The sequence below is a fragment of the Mesoplodon mirus genome, assembly GCF_964341445.2.
Source record: "Mesoplodon mirus genome assembly, chromosome: 6".
NCBI classification, from domain to species: domain Eukaryota; kingdom Metazoa; phylum Chordata; class Mammalia; order Artiodactyla; family Ziphiidae; genus Mesoplodon; species Mesoplodon mirus.
In genome coordinates, this window is record NC_138982.1 from 6,241,894 (window position 1) to 6,263,378 (window position 21,485).

At 39.7% G+C, this 21,485-nt stretch overlaps 1 protein-coding gene across 3 annotated transcripts in view; it reads right to left on the reverse strand.

Moving 5' to 3' along the window:
• Positions 1 to 21,485, reverse strand: part of NMNAT3 (nicotinamide nucleotide adenylyltransferase 3) — a 116,147-nt gene that overhangs the window by 43,212 nt on the left and 51,450 nt on the right. For 2 of the 3 annotated variants that reach the window (XM_082625776.1, XM_082625774.1), the window contains exon 2: positions 20,394 to 20,543. In XM_082625776.1, the coding sequence (XP_082481902.1) occupies positions 20,394 to 20,502 (109 nt within the window). In that variant the 5' untranslated portion in view covers positions 20,503 to 20,543. The remainder of the gene's footprint in view (positions 1 to 20,393; positions 20,544 to 21,485) is intronic. The other variant, XM_082625775.1, reaches the window with a different exon arrangement.

Here is a 21,485-nt window from a genome sequence, read left to right on the forward strand (position 1 = left end):
AAGGTATGTTCAAGGGTATTATTGATTATATGCGATTTGTCTCATGTGCTAATTTTTGAGCCTAGTCTCAGAGATGTAAATCCACTATATTCCAAGAGGTAGAAGAGACATGAAAGACCACCAAGTGTAAAGCGATTTGGTGAAAATATGAAGGTGGAGAGACAACTACTCTCCAAGCAAAGTTCTCATAAATTCATGTAATAAGCATGCGATGAGGGGCAGTGGTGTGCAGGGCACTGGGCGAGGCAACGCCAGCCTCCTGCTTCTTATTCCATAGCTTGTGTGTGTTGAAGTCCTCAGCAGGCTCAGGAAAAGATATCCTGGGTTCAAACAGCTTCAAAGTTTTCCAAGCACTTCCAAAGATGGCAGCGGCACTAGAGACAGACAAGGGATGATTCAGAGAGCAGTGCAGGGGCTGCCTGCCAGGGGATCGCCATTCTTCCTCCTCACCCTAGTTCATTCCTTACACACCTTGATATGAGAAATGGTCACTTTGCAAATGTACCTATTGTTAACTCTTAAAAATACACAAATATATGCAGACTTATGTGTATATTCTACATATACACAGACATACAGATAGATTTTTTTAAAAAAGAGATGGACTCCTTCAAATATCGTTAAGCTGTGTCCTACTCTGAGTGTCTACAGTGTGGCCAGGACCATTGTCAGGGATGCTCTGACTCCTGTAGATTCTCACAATAATCTCAGAATCCCCGAAGATTTCATAACTGGCTTGGCCAAGGTTGCAATAGGATGGAAATGGCAGCGTTAGGATTTGAAAGGTCCCAGGTCCATTTGTCTGGCTCTGAAGTTTTGCTTCTTGACATGATCTGTGCTTGTTTTAACCATACCAAGTAACTCTTAGATTAAGATTCTTCATCTCTAAAGTGGGAGGAAAACAATGCTACCTCATGGGCTTGTTTGGGGGGATTAAATAACAGAATGTATGTAAAAACATTTTGTAATATGTAAGGAGCCATTCAAATGTAATATTATTACTATTATTTTGGTTTCAAGTAATAAAATTGTCTTTACTATATAGCGAATTTGCTTAGTTATCTGGATAATGGTTTCAATATAATTACTGGCTTCCTTTGTAGTTTTACATCTTTTAGCTTTTTATTTCAGAATACTTTTAGACCTCACCGAAGATAGTACAAAGACTTCCCACATATTCTTCACTAGACTTCCGCTAATGTTAACATCTTATATAAGCATGATACAGTGATCTAAACCAGGAAATTAACATTAACACTATTCACTAATCTATAGACCTCGTTCATACTTCCCCTATTTTGTCCACAATGGATTTTTTTCTAATGTAGGGTCTGATCCAGGATTTCCAGTCACATCGCATGTGACTGTCCTATCTCCTTGGTTTCCTCTGATCAGGGACAGCTCCTCAGTCTCTCGTAACCTTTAGAAAAGGAGTGGCCAGTTATTTTGTAGAACGTCCCTCAGTTTGGTTCGTCTGATGTCTTCTCATGAGTAGATTGAGGTTATGTACCTTAGGCAAGAATATCTCAGAGGTGACGTTGTGCCTGTCTCGGTGCACCATATCAGGGGGTACATGATGTTGATCTGTCTTGATTCTGGTGATATTACCTTTAATACTTTGTGGAGGTGGTGTTTGCCAGATTTCTCTATTGTGAAGTCACTATTTTCTCCTGGGTATCTGTAATTAACAAGGATCTTGTGGGAAAGCGCTTTGAGACTATGCAAATATCATACTTGCATCCACTAATTTTAGCATCCATTGAGGATTCTGGTGTGGAACAATCATTACTGTGATGTTGGCCAAATGGTGATTTTCTATTTCCAACATTCTTTCTACTGTATTAATTAGAATTCTACTGGAAGGAAGAAATGTTGCCTTTCCTGCGCTTATTCATTAAATCACGTACTTATGTCAATATGGGCTCATGAATATTTATTTTATTCTGTGGGGTGGAATCCATTATCATTATTTATTTTGTTCCTCAGATTATCCCAGATTTGCCCAATGGAAGCTCCTTTAAGTTGCCTCCTATGTCTTTTTGACATGCTTCCATCATTTATTAAGTATTCCCTTGTTTTCTGGAACCACAAGACATTCATGCTCATCCTGTACTTTCTCTGCCCCTGCTCTGGAATTAATCATTTTTCTAAGAAGCTTGGGTTTCTTTTATTAGAGACCAAGAGGCCTAGTTGTGCTCATTGCTTCTGGAATTTTGTGGTTTCTAGGCACCTCTTAGAAGACAGAACTAGAAATTATATATACATATATACTCACACATGTGTACACACACCTTGCTCTATTTATTTCTGTAACTATCCATCTGGATATATATTACAAACCACGAGTTCATACTGAAACTCCCGATTCTAATCTGACGCCACAGAGTTCATTCTAGCCTTCCCCTCCTTTCCTTATTTGTAACTCCTTTTTTTAACACTGAGATACCTGACTCTGTCACCCACAATAATTTACTCATTTGCTTGATCCTACTATTATTTACAGAGTAGTTTCAAAATTGCTTACCTACACTCCTGTGGAAAATACATTTTCTGACTAGAGAACAGTATTTATGCACACTTTTTTTTTTGTCTTTAGCCTTGCAGTATCCAGTCACAATGATGCTTTCCAAGTTACTGAAGATGGTTCTTTCCTTTCCCATTGGCTTCAGTGTGGTAATTCATTTATCATAGAAATAGGCTCATTTGTTACTGTCTGTATTACAGCTTGGGTTCCCCTCACAGCCTGGTTGACCTTAATTATACAGTCAGTTTTGGGGGCTGTGAGATTCTGTGGTTCTAAGAGACAGACTGAAAACAGTGGTGTGCTCAGAGAAGGCTCTCTCCTTCCTCTTCCTAGTTTCTACCCCATTCCCATCCTGAATTCTTATTCACTCTGTTCCCATTCACCCACTTGAAGGAACCAATCTCATTAGCTTATAAAATCCATTCTTAAATGATTTTGTCCTCTTAAGATTTATCTTCCCTATAATTATCAGTTAACTCATCAATCTCCCCAAGGTCGAACCCTTTCTCAACCACCTCACCTTTCCAAGTATTTATACAGACACATCTTTTCAGTGCGTTTTAATTAATGCCTTTTGTGCTGCTGCGAGTTTTACTTCGCTGACTGTTTTATCTGATGTTGGCTTGGATTTTCTGAATGCTCTTGCCTGAGTTCTATGATCTGCTTAGAAAAGCAGGCAAATGCTGGTGCCTGAGTCTGAATGATCTTTGCTTCCCATTTGGAAGACTGAGATGGTTCCAGGTCCTGGCATATTAACTCTGCAGCTGTCTCCTCAGGGAGTTGGAAAGTTCACCTGACTGGCTGGTATGGTGGCAGGAGCAGCAGGTAGAGACAGCATGGTTTGCTCAGGAGATGGGGACCCCCACGGAGAGATGACAAGAGCACTGGCTTTGCATTCTAAGAGACTGGGGCTTTGTCTTTTACTTGCTGGGGAGATCTCATGCAAAATGTATCACCTCTCCAGGCCTCAAGTTTACTTACACCTGTAAAATGGGAATTTCACAGCACTGTTCTGAGGATGACATGATTCTATTTAAAAACCCCTGGTGTGGAAGAGGTCCATTGAAAAGACAGTGTCACTTCCTCACTTCACCCTTTCATCCTTACATTCATAAAATATGTTGTTTCAATCTTTCTGGTTTTTTAAATTAAGCTTTTTGAGATAATTGAAGATTTAAAAGCAGTTGTAAGAAATAATGCAGGACTATCCCACGTGCCCTTCACCCAGTTTCCCCCAACGGTAACATCTTCCAGTATGATACTTGATATCACACCCAGGACTGAGACTGATAGAATCCACCCATCTTATTCAGCTTTCACCAGTTCCACATGCACTCACTTGCTCATTTGAGTGTGTGTGTTTAGTTCTATGAAATTTCATTTCATCTGTAGGTTTCATGTATCCACCACCAACAGCAAACTACATAGTTCCCTCACCACCAGGAACCCTCATGTTGTCCTTTTATAACCACACCCACTTCCCTCCCATCGCTCCCAAGCCCTCATCCTAACCCCTGGCAATCACGAACCTATTCTTATTTATGTAGTTTTGTCATCTCAAGACCGTTATATAAATGGAATCATTTAATACGTAACCTTTTAGGATTGGCTTTTTTCACACAGCCATACTCCCTGGAGAGTCATCAAAGTTGTTGTGTGTATAGTTTGTTTCTTATTATACTGAGCCTATTCTATGGTATGGATGTATCCCAGTTTAATTGTTCACCCCCTGAAGGATACCTGGATTGTCTCCAGTTTTTAATTATTATAAATGAAGCTGTAATGAACATTTGAGTACAGGTTTTGTGTGAACATAAGTTTTTATTTGTCTGGGATAAATGCGCATGTGTGCAATTGCTGGGTTATATGGTAGTTGCACTTTTAGTTTTACAGGAAACTGCCAAACTGTTTTCCAGAGAGGCTGAGCCATTTTACGTTCCCACCAGAAATTACGAATGGTCCTTTTTCTCTCCATCCTTTCAAGCACTTAGTGTCATCATTATTTTTTATTTTAGCCATTTTAATAGGTGTATGGTAATACCCTATTATGTTTTTAAAGTTGCATTTCCCTAATGACTTATGTTGTCAAATACCTTTTCATGTGTTTATTTGCCATCTGTATATCCTCTTCAGTGAAATGTGTCTTTGCCCATTTCCTTATTGGACTGTTTGTATTTTTATTAAATTTTGAGAATTATTTAAGTGAGGAAAAATTGGTATATAACATTAGATTCAGGTGTACAACATAAGTCGATATTTGTATACACTACAAATGATCACCATGATAAGTCTAGTTACCATCCATCACCATACAGTTGACCCCCTTCCCCATTTAGCACCCCTGCCAAACCCCTTCCCCTCTGGTAACCACTAATCAGCTCTCTGTATCTATGAGTTTGTTTTTGTTTTGTTTGTTCATTTGTTTTGTTTTTTAGGTTGCACATATAAGTGAAATCATATGGTATTTTTCATTCCCTCTCTGACTTATTTCACTTAGCTTAATACCTTCTAAGTCCATCCATGTTGTCGCAGATGGCAAGATTTCCTTTTTGTTTTTAACGATTGAGTAGTATTCCACTGTATATATATACCATATCTTCTTTATCCATTCATCTGTTGATGGGCACTTTGTATCCATATCTTGACTACTGTAAATAATGTTGCAATGAACATAGGGGTGCATGTATCTTTTCGAATCAGTGTTTTCATATTTTTGGGGTAAATACCCAGAAGTGGAATAGCTGGATCATATGGTAGCTCTATTTTTAATTTTTTGAGGAACATCCATACTGTTTTCCATAGTGGCTGCACCAACATTCCCACCAACGGGGTATGAGGGTGAGATTCTTTATGTATTCGGGACTCCAGTACTTTGTTGGATATGTGCTTTGCAGTTTCAACTCTTTTTGAAGAATAAAACAGCAAAAAGTTAAACAAAAAACACTGATTTCTTTTAGCTTTCTATCTGGTTGGGGGAAAGGAGAAGAGGGTGAGAAATGAGGGGAAAAGGTGGGAAGCATCTTATGGTTTATGAGGACACAAGCGATGGCTCCCATTTTTCACAGCATGTGCATATGAGCTGCAGTGAGGCAGATGCAAACCAGAATACGGGGGGTGCAGGGTGCTTGGGAAGTGTCTGAGGGCCTTGATACAAGGCACACTCACAGGTGAGATTCTGTTCACCCCCTAACCTGGCACAACCGAGTCTGGTGCAAGAGTACATACCATGGAAACTGCCCCCCTCAGAGACCCTGCCAGGATCTGTTTCCTTCAGGCTACATCCCAAAGTAGACATAGAAGGATAAGGAAAATGCTGATTTGTTATTAAATCAGAACAGCACCTCCTCTTGAAAGAATTTGAATGTAACACTTGTGCAGCCTCAAACCCTTAAAGCCTCACAAGATGAGGAACAAATTGTCTTGGTTCCAAACAATTGTTGGAGTAATTCAACATTCTTAAATCTATGTTCTCCAGAAAAATCTCTTAAATTAGAAACGTGAAAATGAACAGTTTTTCAGACCAGGCTGGAGTAATGCCCATGAATACATATTAAAATCACTCTGATTAATAAATGTCTGTGTGAGTCCAAGAGTAAAGTAACATGCTGAGCTTATGTAATATTTACTCATGCTCTGATGATATCTCCGAAAGCCCGGAAGACCCAGAACTGGGGCTGTCACTGCCTTAAATAGAATTATTACAGCTTAATTTTCCCCCTTACCTCAGATTGTACTGCACCACCATATCATGGTGCATTTAATTCTCTCAATATTCACTGTGTAATAAAGGATCAAAATTAAAGTCACAGGGGCAGCAAAAGTAACGTGCATCACACTGGACACTGACCAGACATTTTTATTTAACACAGAAAACTGCTGGTGTAAATGATATTGTAATAAATATGCTCCAATTTAAAATGCAAGTCACTGAGAGGAACTCCTGGGAGCCATAAAATACCTTTCCCCTCCTCAAGGTTGTCCAAAGGGAAAAAAAGGACAAGGCTTTCAACCAGGTTGTTATCTTTACGATGCAATTTAATCTGGGATGCCACAAATGTGTGAGGCAGGATTGTTAGGCAATAACATCATAAAGTATCAAGAAAATGCTAAAGAAAACAGAAGAATCAGTTCTGCGGTTTTCTCACTTCCATGCGTAGATGTGAGAACATTACGTTAACCTGTCTGGTGGTGGCCATGGGACCAGGAGCTACTCTGAGCCCGCACTGAGGGGGCCCTGCTCAGGATACAAGTGGAGAGACCAAACATGTATTGGATTTGTCGAGTAGGTTAGACCCTTCATGTACATCATCTCGTTTAGCCCTTATAATAAATAACCTTTAAAGTTAGGAGATATTTTTCCCATGTTGCAGTTGAGGAAACACATGTCGGAGGGGTGAAGTAAATTGTTCAAGGTCATGCACTAGAAGGTGGATTTGATGCTAAGGCTGCCTTCAAAGTCAGTGTTCTTTCTGTGACCCCACGGTCATAGGGAAGGGAGCATGTCCTTTCTATGGTTCACCATTCTGCGAGTCTTTCTCCTGTAGGTTGTGGCATCCAAGTGAAAGCAGGGAAAGAGATGAGAATCTCAGGAGCGACACCAAGTCAGAGCCGAGTGTGGCTGGGTAGCAGCCAGGGCCGGGTGGGGCCTGTGACCAGGCAGGCTGCCAGGCAGAGGCACGGCCTCCCGGATTCTGCCTAAGCTAGGACAGAGATTTGGCTGAGAGCAGATCTGTGCCCACTTCTGCTGCATGCACCTAGAAGACCAATGCTCTTCTTTCTGGGGGCATCTATTGAATCAATTATAAACAAAGCACAAAGAATAAATTCTGGAAAATATAGTTTGGTAAGCTGAATTCCAACCAGAGCGAAAATCGGGAAACATAGTCTGACACTGACAGTTTCTGAGCACTTGGAAAAAGTGATGACTGTGCAGAGTTAGCAAGAGTTTGCTGAGAATAAGTCATTTCCCTATTTGGTAGCGTTTCCAGATGGGCAGGCAAGTAACCACCATGAAGGCAGAACCTCATCCAGGCATTTGCCAAGGTCTCATAAGATCACCTTGGCAACAGGGTGGGAAATGCACACTGGGCCACGCTGCAGGCAGGACTTGTCCAGGGCTGTGCACTTGCCCCCAAGGCTGAGTCTTGGTCACTCTGGGGAAGAGGGCTTGAACTCTGAGTCAGCCATCCCTGGCACCAGATGGGGTCCGGCTATCCAGGTACAGGCTGCTGAGACTATTCTAGCAAGTGAGTTTCTGGAGGCCATCTATCTGAGGATCCCTGTGCCCAGGTTCCATCCATGGCAGAGACCTTACTTCGTAGGCATCTGATGAAGACACTTGGTCAAAGGGTTTCAGTGAGTTCCCTTCACCTAAAGTCCACATTCCTTACCTGGCATTTCAGACTCCAAAATCAAGCCCTGACCACCTTCCTACTTTCTCTGAGTTCACCCAGACTCTGCTCTCATCAAATCTGTCTTTGGGATTTGCACATTCAGGAGGCCTCACAAGAGCCTGCTGGTGCATCTCTGCGGCACAGGGCAGTGAGAAGAACACTGGCCTCGGGGCCCAAGGCCTGGGTTCAGGCCCCAGCTCCCCCATGTACTAACTTTGTAAGTGATAACCTCTCCAAGCCTCAGTTTCCCTGTCTATAAAGGTAGGGACAACGCTACCTCCTGACCTTGAATACCTGCTGTGCTCCAGGCTTGCACTTCCACAGTCTCCTGTAATCATTAAAGGCCATGTGATGTTCTCTCATGTGGGTCTCTCAAAGTCAACAGGTCTGAAGCTGAACTTGTCCCTCCCCAAGTCTGCTCCACCTCCAGACTCTCTCGTTCTCCATGGGTGGCGCTCTCTCTCCCCCTCAGACCCAACCACTATCAGGTCAGCTTCACCCTCTAATGACCTTCCCCATCCACCAACTTCTTTCCATTGTCATGTCACCCTCTCATCAAAAGTACTGCTTAAATTGCCTCTTAACTGGCTTCCCTCCGCCCACTCTTTAGTGCTAGGATGGCGGGGGCAGATACAAAGAGGAGGGAGGGAAAGGCAGATCTTCCCACAGCTCTTAGGATGAAACGCAGACTCCTTAACGATGGCCGGCAAGGCCCTCACGGTCTGCCCCCGACCCTTTCCTCACCTCCTGTGACACTCCCCTCGGTTCCTGCTTCCCGGTCATCCCTCAGCGGCTCTGCCCTCATCCCACAAGGAGCCTTTGTACACGCACTTCCCTGGTCCAAGAGTGCTCCTTCCCTGCATCCCCTGATCCAGGCCAACCTCACTTTCAGCCTAAAATGTGCCTCATTCCTCTTCTCCAGCTCAGTCCTTACATTTTCAGAAACACTTTCCCTGGATTCCCTGCCTCTGTCAAGTTGCCTCACTGTTCACCCTGATAGCAGCAGGAACTCCCCTCAGAGGCATGTGTCGCCTGAGTAATTACCTCTGTGGGATCTGATTAACGTCTGCTTCCTTGTTACAGACTGAATACTTGTGTCCCCTCCAAATTCATATGTTGAGAACCTACTCCCTGATGTGATGGTATTAGGAGATGGGGCCTTTGGGAGGTAATTGGGATCAGTCAGGGTCATGAGGGTGGGGCCCTCATGAATAGGATTCGTGACCTTATAAGAGTCACGAGAGAGCTTGCTTCCTCTCTCTGCTCTCCTCCATGTGAGCACATGATGAGAAGTCAGAGTCTGCAACTCTGAAGAGAGCTCTTGCCACAAACTAACCATGCTGGGACCCTGATCTCAGACTTCCAGCCTACAGACTGTGAGAAATAAATTTCTCTTGCTTACAAGCCACCCAGTCTACGGCATTTTTGCTTAGAGCAGCCTAAACTGACCAAGGCACTCCCCAGGGGCAAAGGGCCCACTTCTGTTGCCTCTGCTTCTAGCACAGCTTCCAGAACAGACAGGTGCTCAACAAGAAGTTTGTTGGGTGAATGGAGACAACACGGCATGGTGGTTACAAGCACAGACTTCAGGGCAGACTGGTTCCACCCTGTGTGTGATGCTGGGCAAGTCACTCAACCTCTCTGAGCTTTAGCTTCCCCATGTGTAAAATAGGGGGAGTAACAGCATCCACCTCATAGGGTTGTTAGGAAGATTCAATGACCTTTGTTTAAAGGTAATGTACTCAGAACACTACCTGACAAATAGTAAGGATGGTATGTGTTTGTTAAATATGTAAAATGAACAGGTGCTCAAAAATCATTACATGAATAAGTGTTCATGAAGCTGACAGAAAACCTGATTTTAAAAAAGAAATACAAGCGGATTGTTGTTGAAATATAGGCCAATGGCCAAATCATGCTGACTAGAAATAACAGACTGTCAAAGTAACAGAAAACAGGATTTAAATTTAATTCAACCTTCGTTAGTAAGTTTGTGACTACATGTTGGGAAAACAACTACTTACAACTGGGAATACATCCAACATCTTAGGAGAAATGCGGGCTCAAATTCTTAATCCAAAGAAAGCTTTAGGTATGTCTGATGCTATTGATTAGTCATATGCTGGGCTGAGTCATTTCTGTCAAAAATCAGCAAACCAAGAATAAAACTCCCCAATGAACTTTTTAAAACCACCCACACCCACTACACAAATTCATCCATCAAGGCTTTGAGAATCTTCTTTGAGAGTTCCCCACACAGCACACAGTGCAAGGCAAGAAAGTGCCTATGATTAGAGGACAACACTATAAAGTACAGGAAATCCAGATATCACACATTCCTACCAGCCCTTATCATATTCCCCAACATTCTTTCAAGTAAAGGAGTATAAAAAAATAGCTGGCTCAACTTTTCATCCTTTGAGCATGTATGACTTTTTGTCAGGGTATTAACAACGAAAATCTTCAGACCTAAGTTTTCATCCAATGTAAAATTTTTTTTACTATAAAGGCGTGTGTTATCACAGGACTAAAGACAGTAAAAAGTTGTGATACATTATAGTGCCTCTGTCAGTTTTTAAGGTTTTGCTGTTGCTTCAGGAGAAAAAGGAAGGAAGGAGAGTTGCAGTTTGAAGAAGTGGTGCTTGGCAAAGGGGAAAGGGCTCAAAACAACAAAATAATTAGAGCTACTGCAGCAAACTAGGAATAAACTATTAATTTCTCCTCAAATGTACTACACAAATTGTTTCAGCTTGTTTAGTTCAATTTATATGAGTGTAATATCGAATTAAAATTGAGTTGTTTTTGTGAAAATACACCAACAGAAGGGAGATTTCATTTTCTTTATGAAAAAAGACAGTCCGCTGTGAAGCCAGATTTTCATCCAGCGTTAGTTGTGAGCTGATTCTGATTGAGAGAAAAGGCCCTGTTTAAATATTTGTCCCCAGAGAAATGAGGGGTCGGGTGGTGGCTTGATGAACAGCTCTGCTGGCTATGGGAGGCTACAGCCGGCCACTGGGGCTGTGGGTAGGGGGAGAGGAAGCCCAGCTGTGCAGAGAAGGGAAATTCTCACCACGCACCCCTCTCCATGACCTGGTTCTCCCTACCTCCAGCCTCATTTCTCTCCCATGTGCGGGAACGTGATTCTCTTCCACCTCTGTGTTTTACCAGTGCTGCTTTCTCTGCCCATAATGCCCTCTAAACTATGCTTGGCTAAGTCTTTCATGTTCTTCAAGCCTTGGGTGTCATCTCTTCCAAAAAGCTTTCCCTAACTGCCAGGTGACAGATGTCTCTCCTTTGCATCTAGTGCCACAATTACTTGCTACCATGTGTCTCTCATCACCTACATTGTGCATCCCTCTTGGGCAGGAGATGCAATTTAATCGATTCTATTTCCAGCAACAGTGCCTGGCATGAAGAAGATGCAGTAGGTATCTGTGGAACGTTGAAAGATGTCAACCCGCTGTATAACATGCAAAGACACAGGCAGCAGAATCCATTCTGGACTTTCAAAAATGACCAGGTACTTTCTATGCAAGAATGACTGAGAATAAAGGCAAGAAGATGCTCGAGGTCATATGTGAGGCCCCTCTACCTACTAATACTTTAAGTTACAGAAATCATATGCAATATAAAAATATACTGTATCCATATGATTGATTATTCATGCATTCTGTGGTTATCATGAGCTTTAAGGATGAGGAATATTCTCTGACACCTCGCTGGGCCACGCTAGAGCCTGACCATGTGCTAAATGAGAGTCTGCAAGTACGTGAAGTATCCAAAGTCCCCAGTACAGTGTACAGATGTACCTGCCTGGGAAACAGCACATTGCACAAAGCAGAGTACAGGCCCTGCCCTGAAAAACCTCAGAGCGAAGACAACAGGGGCATTTCTGATGAGTCAGGGTTGCTGGGAAAAGCCGCTTAGTGGCTAAGAATCAAGCAGATGTTTATACCAAGCAAAGTAGATGCTATACACCCTGAAAAGAACATGATTCCACACACTACTTTAAGACATATAGGGAATACATTCCTACTTTCTCCCAAATAGAAATATTCTTTGTTTCCCCCACATACTTGCCTTAGGATAAATTTTGTGAAGTGGAATTGCTAGACTATGGATATATACTTTTTTTTTTTTCTAAGAGATAAGGACATTTTATTTGTGACTTGTAAGAGAGTGACAAGCTGTTTTCCACAGCCATTGAACTATTCACATTCCTTCCAGTAGTGTATGAGAAGTCCAATTACTCCACATCTTTGCCCATAGTTGGTATGACTGGTCTTTTTAATTTTAGCTGTTCTAATAGGGGTGCAGTGGTATCTCATTGTGGTCTTATTCTGCATTTCCTGTATGCAATTAAGCATCTTTCTGTGTGCTTATTTGCCATCTATATAACTTCTTTGGTGAAGAGTCTGTTCAAATAGTTCCTCCAATTTTTACCGGGTTATTTGGTTTTTTAAAAAATTACTGTATTGAGATGTCCTTACATATTCTGGATAAAAGTCCTTTAACAGATTTATGCTTTGCAAATCCTTTCTCCCAGGCTATGGCTTGTCTTTTATTCTCTTAGTGTCTTTTGAAGAGGAGAAGCTTTTAATTTTGATGAAATCTAATTTGTCTTTTTTTTTTTTTTCCTATTTTGGATCACGCTTTTGGTAGTGTCTTATCTAAGAAATCTTTAACCTAAGGTCACAAAGATTTTCTCCTGTTTTCTTCTAGAAGTTTCATAGTTTTATGCTTTACATTAAAGTTTATGATCTATTTTGAGTTAGTTTTTGTATATGGTGCCAGCTTCGGGTTGAGTGTTATTTTTTTGGCGGGGGTGGAGGGGAACATATGGATATTCAATTGTTCCATACCATTTTTTGAAAAGAGTATCCTTTCTCTTCTGAGCTGCCCTTTGCAACTTTGTCAAAACTCGGTTATCTGTGTAAGGGGGGGGTCACATTTCGTGCTCACTACTCTGTTCCACTGATCTATTTAACTATTTTCACACCAATACCACACTGTACCAAGTACTGTAACTTTATAACTAGTCTTCAAATCAGATAGTGTCAATCTTCCAACTTTGTTCCTTTTCTTTCAAAATTACTTTGGCTATCCTGGGTCATTTGCATTTCCATATGAATTTTAGAATTAGCTTATCAATTTTTACCAAAAAGCTTATTGGGATTGAATTGAACCTATAAGTAAATTTGGAGAGAACTGAAATCTTAACACTGTTGAGTCTTCCAACGCACAAAACAAGGCATATCTCTCCATTTTAACTAGGTTGTATTAAATTTATTGCAACAATGTTTTGTAGTTTTTAGCATATGGATCTTGCACACTTTTGCCAGATTTATCCCTATTTCTTTTTTTATGCTATTGTAAATGGTATTATTTTAAAATTTTAATTTATGATTCTTTGCTGCTGGTATATAGAAATGCAATGATTTTTATGTATTGATCTCCTATCTAGCAACATTACTAAACTCACCTATGAGTTCTAGGAGCTTTTTTGTAGATTTCTATGTATTTTCTCCATAGATGATTATGTCATCTACAAACATTTGATTTCCTATTCCAGTCTAGATGAGTTTTATTTCTTTTTCTTGCCGATTGTTTTGGCTAGAACCTCCAGTACAATGTTGAATAGAAGTGATAAGAATGGACATCCTTATTTTGTTCCTCATCTTCTGATTGGAGAGTTTAATACATTTACAGTTAGGGTAATTACTGATAAGGAGGGACTTACTTCTGTCATAGTGCTATTTGTTTTCTATATGCCTTATATATTTTTGTTCCTCATTTCCTGCATTACTGTCTTTTAGTTGATTTTTTAGTAGTGAAACGTTTAAATTCCTTTCTCATTTTCTCTTGTGTATTCTACCGCTATTTTATTTCTGGTTACCATGGATTACATTTAACATCCCAAAGTTATAACACTCTAATTTGAATTTACCGGCTTAACTTCAATGACCTACAAAATCTCTGCTCTTTTAATGCTCTGTCCCCAGCCCTTTTGGTTGTTGATGTCACAAAATTACATCTTCATACGTTGTGTGCCCCAAACTAGTAATTCTTTTTTTTTTTTTTTTTTTGTGGTACACGGGCCTCTCACTGCTGTGGCCTCTCCCGCCGCGGAGCACAGGCTCCGGACGCACAGGCCCAGCGGCCATGGCCCACGGGCCCAGCCGCTCCACGGCATGCGGGATCCCCCCAGACCGGGGCACGAACCTGCATCCCCTGCCCCGGCAGGCGGACTCCCAACCACTGCGCCACCAGGGAAGCCCTAGTAATTCTTTTAAATGAATTAATCTCTTAAATTATGTAGAAAGCCAGACTCGAATTTACAAACCAAAGTTACAATAATACTAGCTTGTTTTAGACCAAGTTTTTTTCCCTTTAAGTGTATTAATCTCTTAAATTGTGTAGAAAATAAAAACTACAGTTACAAACCATTGTTACTACCTTTTACAATTTCCCATGTATTTACCTTTATTGAGATCTTTATTTCTCCATACAAATTTGAGTTACCATCTTGGGTCCCTTCATTTCACCTGCAGGACTCCCTGAGCATTTCTTGCAGGTGTAGTGGTAACAAATTCCCTCAGCTTTTTTTTATCCAGGAATGTCTTAATTTTCCTCTCACTTTTGAAGGATAGTTTTGCAAGATATGGGATTCCTTTTGGGTTTTTTTTTGGCCATGGTGCGCAGCCTGTGGATCTTAGCCCCCTGACCAGGGATTGAACCCACATTCTTGGCAGTGGAAGAGCAGAGTCCTAACCGCTGGATCACTGGGGAATTTCCCAGATATGGGATTCTTAGTTGACAGCTTTCTTCCAGCCCTTAGAATATAACAGTACACTGCTTTCTGGCCTCCAAAGATGCTGATGAGAAATCTGCTGAAAATCTTATTGAGGATCCCTTGTATGTGATGATTTGCTTCTCTTGCTGCTTTCAAGAATTATCTTTGTCTTTGGTTTTTGAAAGTTTGATTATAATGTGTCTTAGTGTGGATCTCTTTGAGTTCATCTTACTTGAAGTTGGTTGGGCTTCTTGGATGTTTGTATTTATATCTTTCATCAAATTTGGAAAGTTTCAGCCATTATTTCTTCAAATATTCTCTCTGCCCCTTTCTTTCTCTTTTCCTTCTTGGACTCTCACAACGTCCACCTTATGGTGTCCCATAGGTCGCTTAGGCTCTGTCCACTTTTCTTTAATCTTTCTTCTATCTGTTCCTCAGACTTGATAATTGCCATTGTCCTATCTTCACATTTGCTAATTCTTTTTTTCTGCCTGCTCAAATATGCCTTTGAATCTCTCTAGTGAACTTTTCATTTCCATTCTTATATCTTTCATCTCCAGAATTCCTTTTTGGTTTCTTTTTAGGTTTTCTATCCCTTTATTGATATTTCCATTTCGTTCATAGATGGTTTCTTGACTTTCTCCACATCTTCCTTTAGTTATCTGAGTATCTTTAAGACAGCTGTTTTAAAGTCTTTGTCTAGTAGATCTGCCATCAGGTCTTTTTCAAGGGTGATTTTTGTTTATTTATTTTTTTTCCTTTGAATGGGCCATACATTCCTGTTTCTTTATATGGCTTCTGATTTTTTTGGTTGAAAACAACATTTGACTCTAATGATGTGGTAACTCTGGAAATCAGATTATTCTCCTTCCCCAGGGTTTGATATTTTTGGTTGCTGTTATTACTTATTGTTTTTTGACAGTTGTAGGCTGTCTTTGTGCTGAGGATCAGCCCAAAGTATAAAGTTAAAGTCTTCTCAGTCTTTTTTCAGACTTTCCCTAGGCATGTGTGGTCACTTTCTAAATTTTTCCCATATATGCAGTTAATTTTGAATGTCCTAGTCTGTAATGTCTGGCTCCCAAAAGGGGAAAAAGAGAAAAAGGAGGGGAGGGGAAAGCATGCTGATTGTTTAAATCCCCTGGAAGGAGAGGGAGGGGCTTGCAACAATGAGAGGAGATGCAACAATGGCTGGCCACCTTCGTCTGCACATCAGTGATCAGAGGCAGTAACCAGAGATCAGAGCATAGGTCCCCAGTGTTCGGAAGACAGAGGCCCTTTCCCCCACACTGGCTTCCACAAGCTGTGTGCAGGCTGTTCCGGGAACATGGGCACAGCTGCCTGCCATGTGGCTGGGGGTGGGGGAGGGGTAGCTCTTACTGGGCTAAGAGCTGAAGTTGACTACACTTAACTGCACTTTATCTGTCCATGTCTTCCCCTGGACGTAGTCCATCTTCAACAGGCTTCAGTATATTCCAAAATGGTTACATCAGACAGATTCTGTTGGTGCAATTATTGTTTAGGTGGGGGGACAGATTCCTGTGGCTTCCTACTCTGCCATCTTCCCAGGAACCTTTGTGGGATGTTTTTTAAATCGCAAATTAAACCTCTTTTGTTGGTATAAAGCTATGTAGGTTACTTGTTTCTTCTCATAAAAAGAAATCTATTTTTGAATGAGCTTTGGTAGCGTGTCTTTTGAGGGATTTGTCTATTCCAATTTTTAAAAGGATCAAATTTGTAGGCATAAAGTTGTTTATAATATTCCCTTATATTTTCTATATAAGTTTTCAAAATCTATAGTTATGTCACCTCTCTCATTCCTGATAATAGCAATTTATGTCTTTCCTCTTTATTTTCCTGTTAGTATGGCTAGAGGTTTATAACTTTTATTGATTTTCTCAAAGAAACAACTATTGGTTCAACTGATTTTCTGTAAAGTGTTTCTGTTTTCTCTTTAATTGATGTCTGCTCTGTTCTTCATTATTTCCTTTCTTATGCTTATTTTGTGTTTCATTTGTTCCTCTATTCCTAATTTCTTAACATAGCTGAAGTCGTTGACTTAAAACCTTTCTTTTTTTTCTAATATAGTGTTTAGTTAGTGCTACAATTCCCCCTAAGTATTGCTTTAGTGACATTCCCAAATTTTTGATATACTCGACTTTAATTTTCATTCAGTTCAAAATATTTCCTCATTTCCATCTTGATTTCCTTTGTGACACATGGGTTTTTTAGAAGTGTGTTATTCCATTTTGATATTTGGGGAATCTTCCAGAAATCTTTCTATTATTGATTTCTCATGTAATTCCATTGTGGTCAGAGAACACATTTTGTAGGATTTCAAGCCTTATACATTTATCAAAGCTTCTTTTATGGCCCAGAATATAGTCTATCTTGGTAAATGTTCTCTGTGCCCTTGAAAGGAAAGTGTATTCTGTTGATGTTTGGTAAGTGTTCTATGAAAGTCAACTAAGTTGAATTGGTTGATAGTGTTGTTCAAGTCTTCTATATCCTTAATAATTTTCTGCATATTTATTCTATCAATTAGTGAGAAGAGACTTAAAATATCAGACTGTAATTGTGGATTTGTCTATTTCTCCTTATTGTTCTATATGTTTTTATTCTTATGTATTTTGATATTCTATTATTACATTTTAAAAAGGTTTAGGATTATTATTTCCTCTCAAAGAACTGACCTCTTTATAATTATGAAATGACTTCCTTTATTCCTGTTAATATTCTTACCACTGAAATCTCCTTTCTCTGACACTAGAGCTATTTCAGCTTTCTTTTAATTAGTGTTTGCATGGGATAGTTGTCTATTCATTTACTTTGAACCTAACTGTGTCTTTATATTTGGTATGTTTCTTGTAGGCATCAAATAATTGTCGTTGGGTCCTGCTTATTTTATCCAATCTGACAACGCCTGCCTTTTAGCAGAATGTGTTAGACTATTTATATTTAAAGTGATTAGTGATATGATTAGGTTTAAGTCTATCATTGTGTTATTTGCTTTCTATTGGTCCCGTCTATTCTTTGGCCCCCCGTTCCCCTTTTTCTTCCTTCTTAGATTAACTGAGTATATTCTCATTCTATTTTATTTCCATTGAAAGCCTATGAGTTATAACTGTTTGCTTTTTAATTTTAGTGGTTGCATTAGGGTTTATAACATATATCTTTAACATCACAGTCTGCCTTTACGTGATATTTTAACACTCCCTGTAGAGCATACAAACCTTACAATAGTAATTCTCCTATTTGTCCCCTCCCAGGTTTTGATACTGCCGTCATATATTTCACTTCTACATATGTTATAAACCCCACAATATATGGTCATTTTTGTTTAAATGGTCAATTATCTTTTAAAGAAATTTAAATAATAAAAAACATATATAATTGCCCATGTGGTTATCAATGCTCTGTATTCCTTTGTGTAGATACATGTTTCCATTTGGTATCATCTTACTTCTGCCTAAAGGACTTTAGTATTTCTTGTGGTGCAGGTTTGCTGGTGGTGAAATCATTCAGCTTTTGTAGATCTGCAAATGTCTTTACTGTGCCTTTGTTTTTGAAAGATATTTTTGCCAGATATAGAATCCTAGATTGACATGTTTTTTTTCTTTCAGTACTTTAAAGATCTGTACCACTGAATTCCCTTTTGCTGAATTCAGAAACAAGAAATCTGCTATCTTCTTTATTTGTTCTTCTGTAGCTGCCTTTAAGATTTTCTCTTTATTATTGGTTTTGAGAAACTTTATTATCATATACCTTGGCGTTGTTTTCTTCATGTTTCTTGTGCGTGGGGTTTGTTGAGCTACTTGATTAAATCTGTTTTCATCAAATTTGAAAACAATTCAGTGGTTACTGCTTCAAATATTTTTTCTGTTCTTTGTTTTTTTTTCCTTCTAGGAGTTCAGTTACAAGTATATTAAGATGATTTAAATTATCTCATATCTCACCAATATTATTTATTTTTAAAAATTCTTTTTTCTCTTTATGTTTCATTTTGGATTGTTTCAGTTTGGATAGACTGTTATAGCTTCAAGTTCACTAACCTTCTCTTCTGCAGTGTCTAATCTGTCGTTAATCCTATCCAGTTTATTTTTCATCTCACCTACTGTAGTTTTCATGTCTAGATATTTGAGTCCTTTTAATATTTTCCATGTCTCTACTTAATTTTTGAACACATGTCACATAACTATTGTAATCTTTAATGTCCTAGTCTGCTAATTCTAACATCTGCATCAGTTCTGGTTTGACTCCCATTGATTGATTTTTCTCCTCATTATGGATGTGTATATAGACTTCAATTCTCTTTTTCTATGGAAAACCAAGTTGCCCTCCAAAAATGTTTTATCATTTACCATCACTACCAATACATGAGTGTTTGTTCCCCTCCCTATCCTGCCAGCACTGAATTTTGACAATCTTTAATCTTTGCCTATCTCATAGGCTAGAACTATTTACTACCACAACGGATAGTTATTGGGCACCAGCTATAAGCCTAGTGACAGATGGTGGCAATTCTGTGGTGCTCAAGCAGTCACAGTAGCTGCCCTCATGGTTGCTTATTACCTTGGGGTGTTTATGTTTTTATTTGCATTTTCATTGACTATTAGTGATGTTGAGCAGCTTTTCTCAAGTGTACTGTCCATTTATATTTCTTCTTTGGTATATGGCTTACTAATGCTCACTGACCAGTTTTAAGTTAACTGTTTGGATTTTTTATTCCTATGTCAGAGCTATTTATTTACTAAAAATAAATACTTCACTTTTTGAGAAATTAAAAAATGTTTTGTAAACAAAGACATTCTTTAAAATAAATTAATATTTGTAAGTAATTTCTTTGAAGAAATGATTTACATGTTACTCAACTATTTTTTTCTATGTTAAAAGTAAATAGAAATTGATTTTGGTTTAAAAACAGCAAACATTTTTGAGCAATGCAAAAATACAAAATACATATATGAATACATAAGATATACATAAATACGTAATGAATAAAACTTTCATATGTATCTGACATCAACAAATAAATGACATATTCTTTAGAAATAATCGTGCAGATTACAAATGCCAATTTACTCTCTTAATAATGAAATGGAAAGTCAAGGAGATGGAACATTTCGAGATTAAATATTTCCAGCTGATTAAATATTTCTGGCAAAGCCATGCCATCTGTATTAGAAATGCCCTATATACAAGTCTGTTAATTTGTAATTGTCTAAGATCTATTCGCTCCAAGGAGAACGGGTCAAAATCCCCATTATAGAACGTTTGTTTACCCACTGAAGAGTAGCAGGAGTTCTCAAAGGTACATGCTACCTATTCATCTGGCTGTGTGGGTAAATGCTTCCTGGAGCCCCAGGAAGGATGTCCTGATTGAGACACAGGTTCTATAACGTGCCCAGTTGTCTTTTTAGCATTAATGGTCAATGTGAAGTGGACAGGGAGGTAGTGGGTCCTGAGAAGCATTTCAAGTCTATGGCCAGGGATATGACTTGTACACATGTCACACGGCTAAGGGGTGTTAGCCCTCTGAATATGATGGTGGAAATGGATGTCACCAGTTATGCTGTGAATGAATAAACTGAACAGTTTTCATAATGGGGGTGATGACAGCAGCCAGCAAAACCCCAAGAAGCCCAACCCACCAGTTCTCCCATTGGGCCTGGGCCCCGTGACTGACCTGTCTGGTGAAGGTGGTCTCTGGCCACCTCAAACAAGCGCAGGTGCATGTTGGTGATGGGGTTGAAGGAGCCACAGGCCAGGAGCACCACGGGGATTCGGCTCTTCATCTTGTCAGGCACATTCACACTCGCCGCCGCAGCCACCCTGCCTTCATTGGGACAAAAACTCACGTCAGGGAGAGGGCACCAAGACAAGGGTCAAGATCAGTGTCTCTAAGCCACACCCAGGCCATTACTTCTCGCTTGTAGGATGACTGAGGGGGCAAGAATAACAATAACAACATGTACAGGAGGTTCACCATGGGCCAGGACCTGTGCCAAGCACCACACCAAGGTACCGCTCTTATCTTACCAAGTGCTTTCAACTCAATCCTGAGTAGTTACTTATACAGCTCAGGGACCTTAGAAGCTGCAAGGCCAGGACTGGAAGCCAGGCAGCCTGACCCAAAGACCATGTTTTGCCCATAACCTCTACATCCTCCCTGTGCTCTGATGGATCACCTTAGGGTCAAAAGGCATATGTGAGATGCCCCAAATGTCATCTCTGATAGTCCAAATAGAAGTCATAGGCCTCAGAGCAGACTGGAACTTTTTAAAAACTTATTTTAAAATAATTTCAGACTTACAAAAAAAGTTGCAAAATTTGTACAAAGAATTCCTATATACCCTTTACACAGAGTCCCCAAAAATGTTAACATTTTACCACATTCGCTACATTCATTCTCCCTCTCCATATATACACACATATCTGTAAATACCTATATTTTTTTTCTGAAATGTTTGAGAATAAGTTGGAGACATAATACCTCTTTAAATACTTCAGGATGTGTTTTCTAAGAGCAAAGACATTTTCTTATATAACTGCAGAACGATTAAAATCAGAAAATTAACATTGCTCCAGGACTATAATCTAATCTACAGGTCTTTTCTGATTTCACTCATTGTCTTTATCTGGGGCCCAAGCATTTTTTGAGAGGGTCAGGCCCAGACACTCTCCATACATAGTTCATTTATTCTCACAACAACCCTATCAGTGTAAGTAATATTATCCTCATCTTGCATATGAGGAAACTGAGGCTCAGAGAGGGACT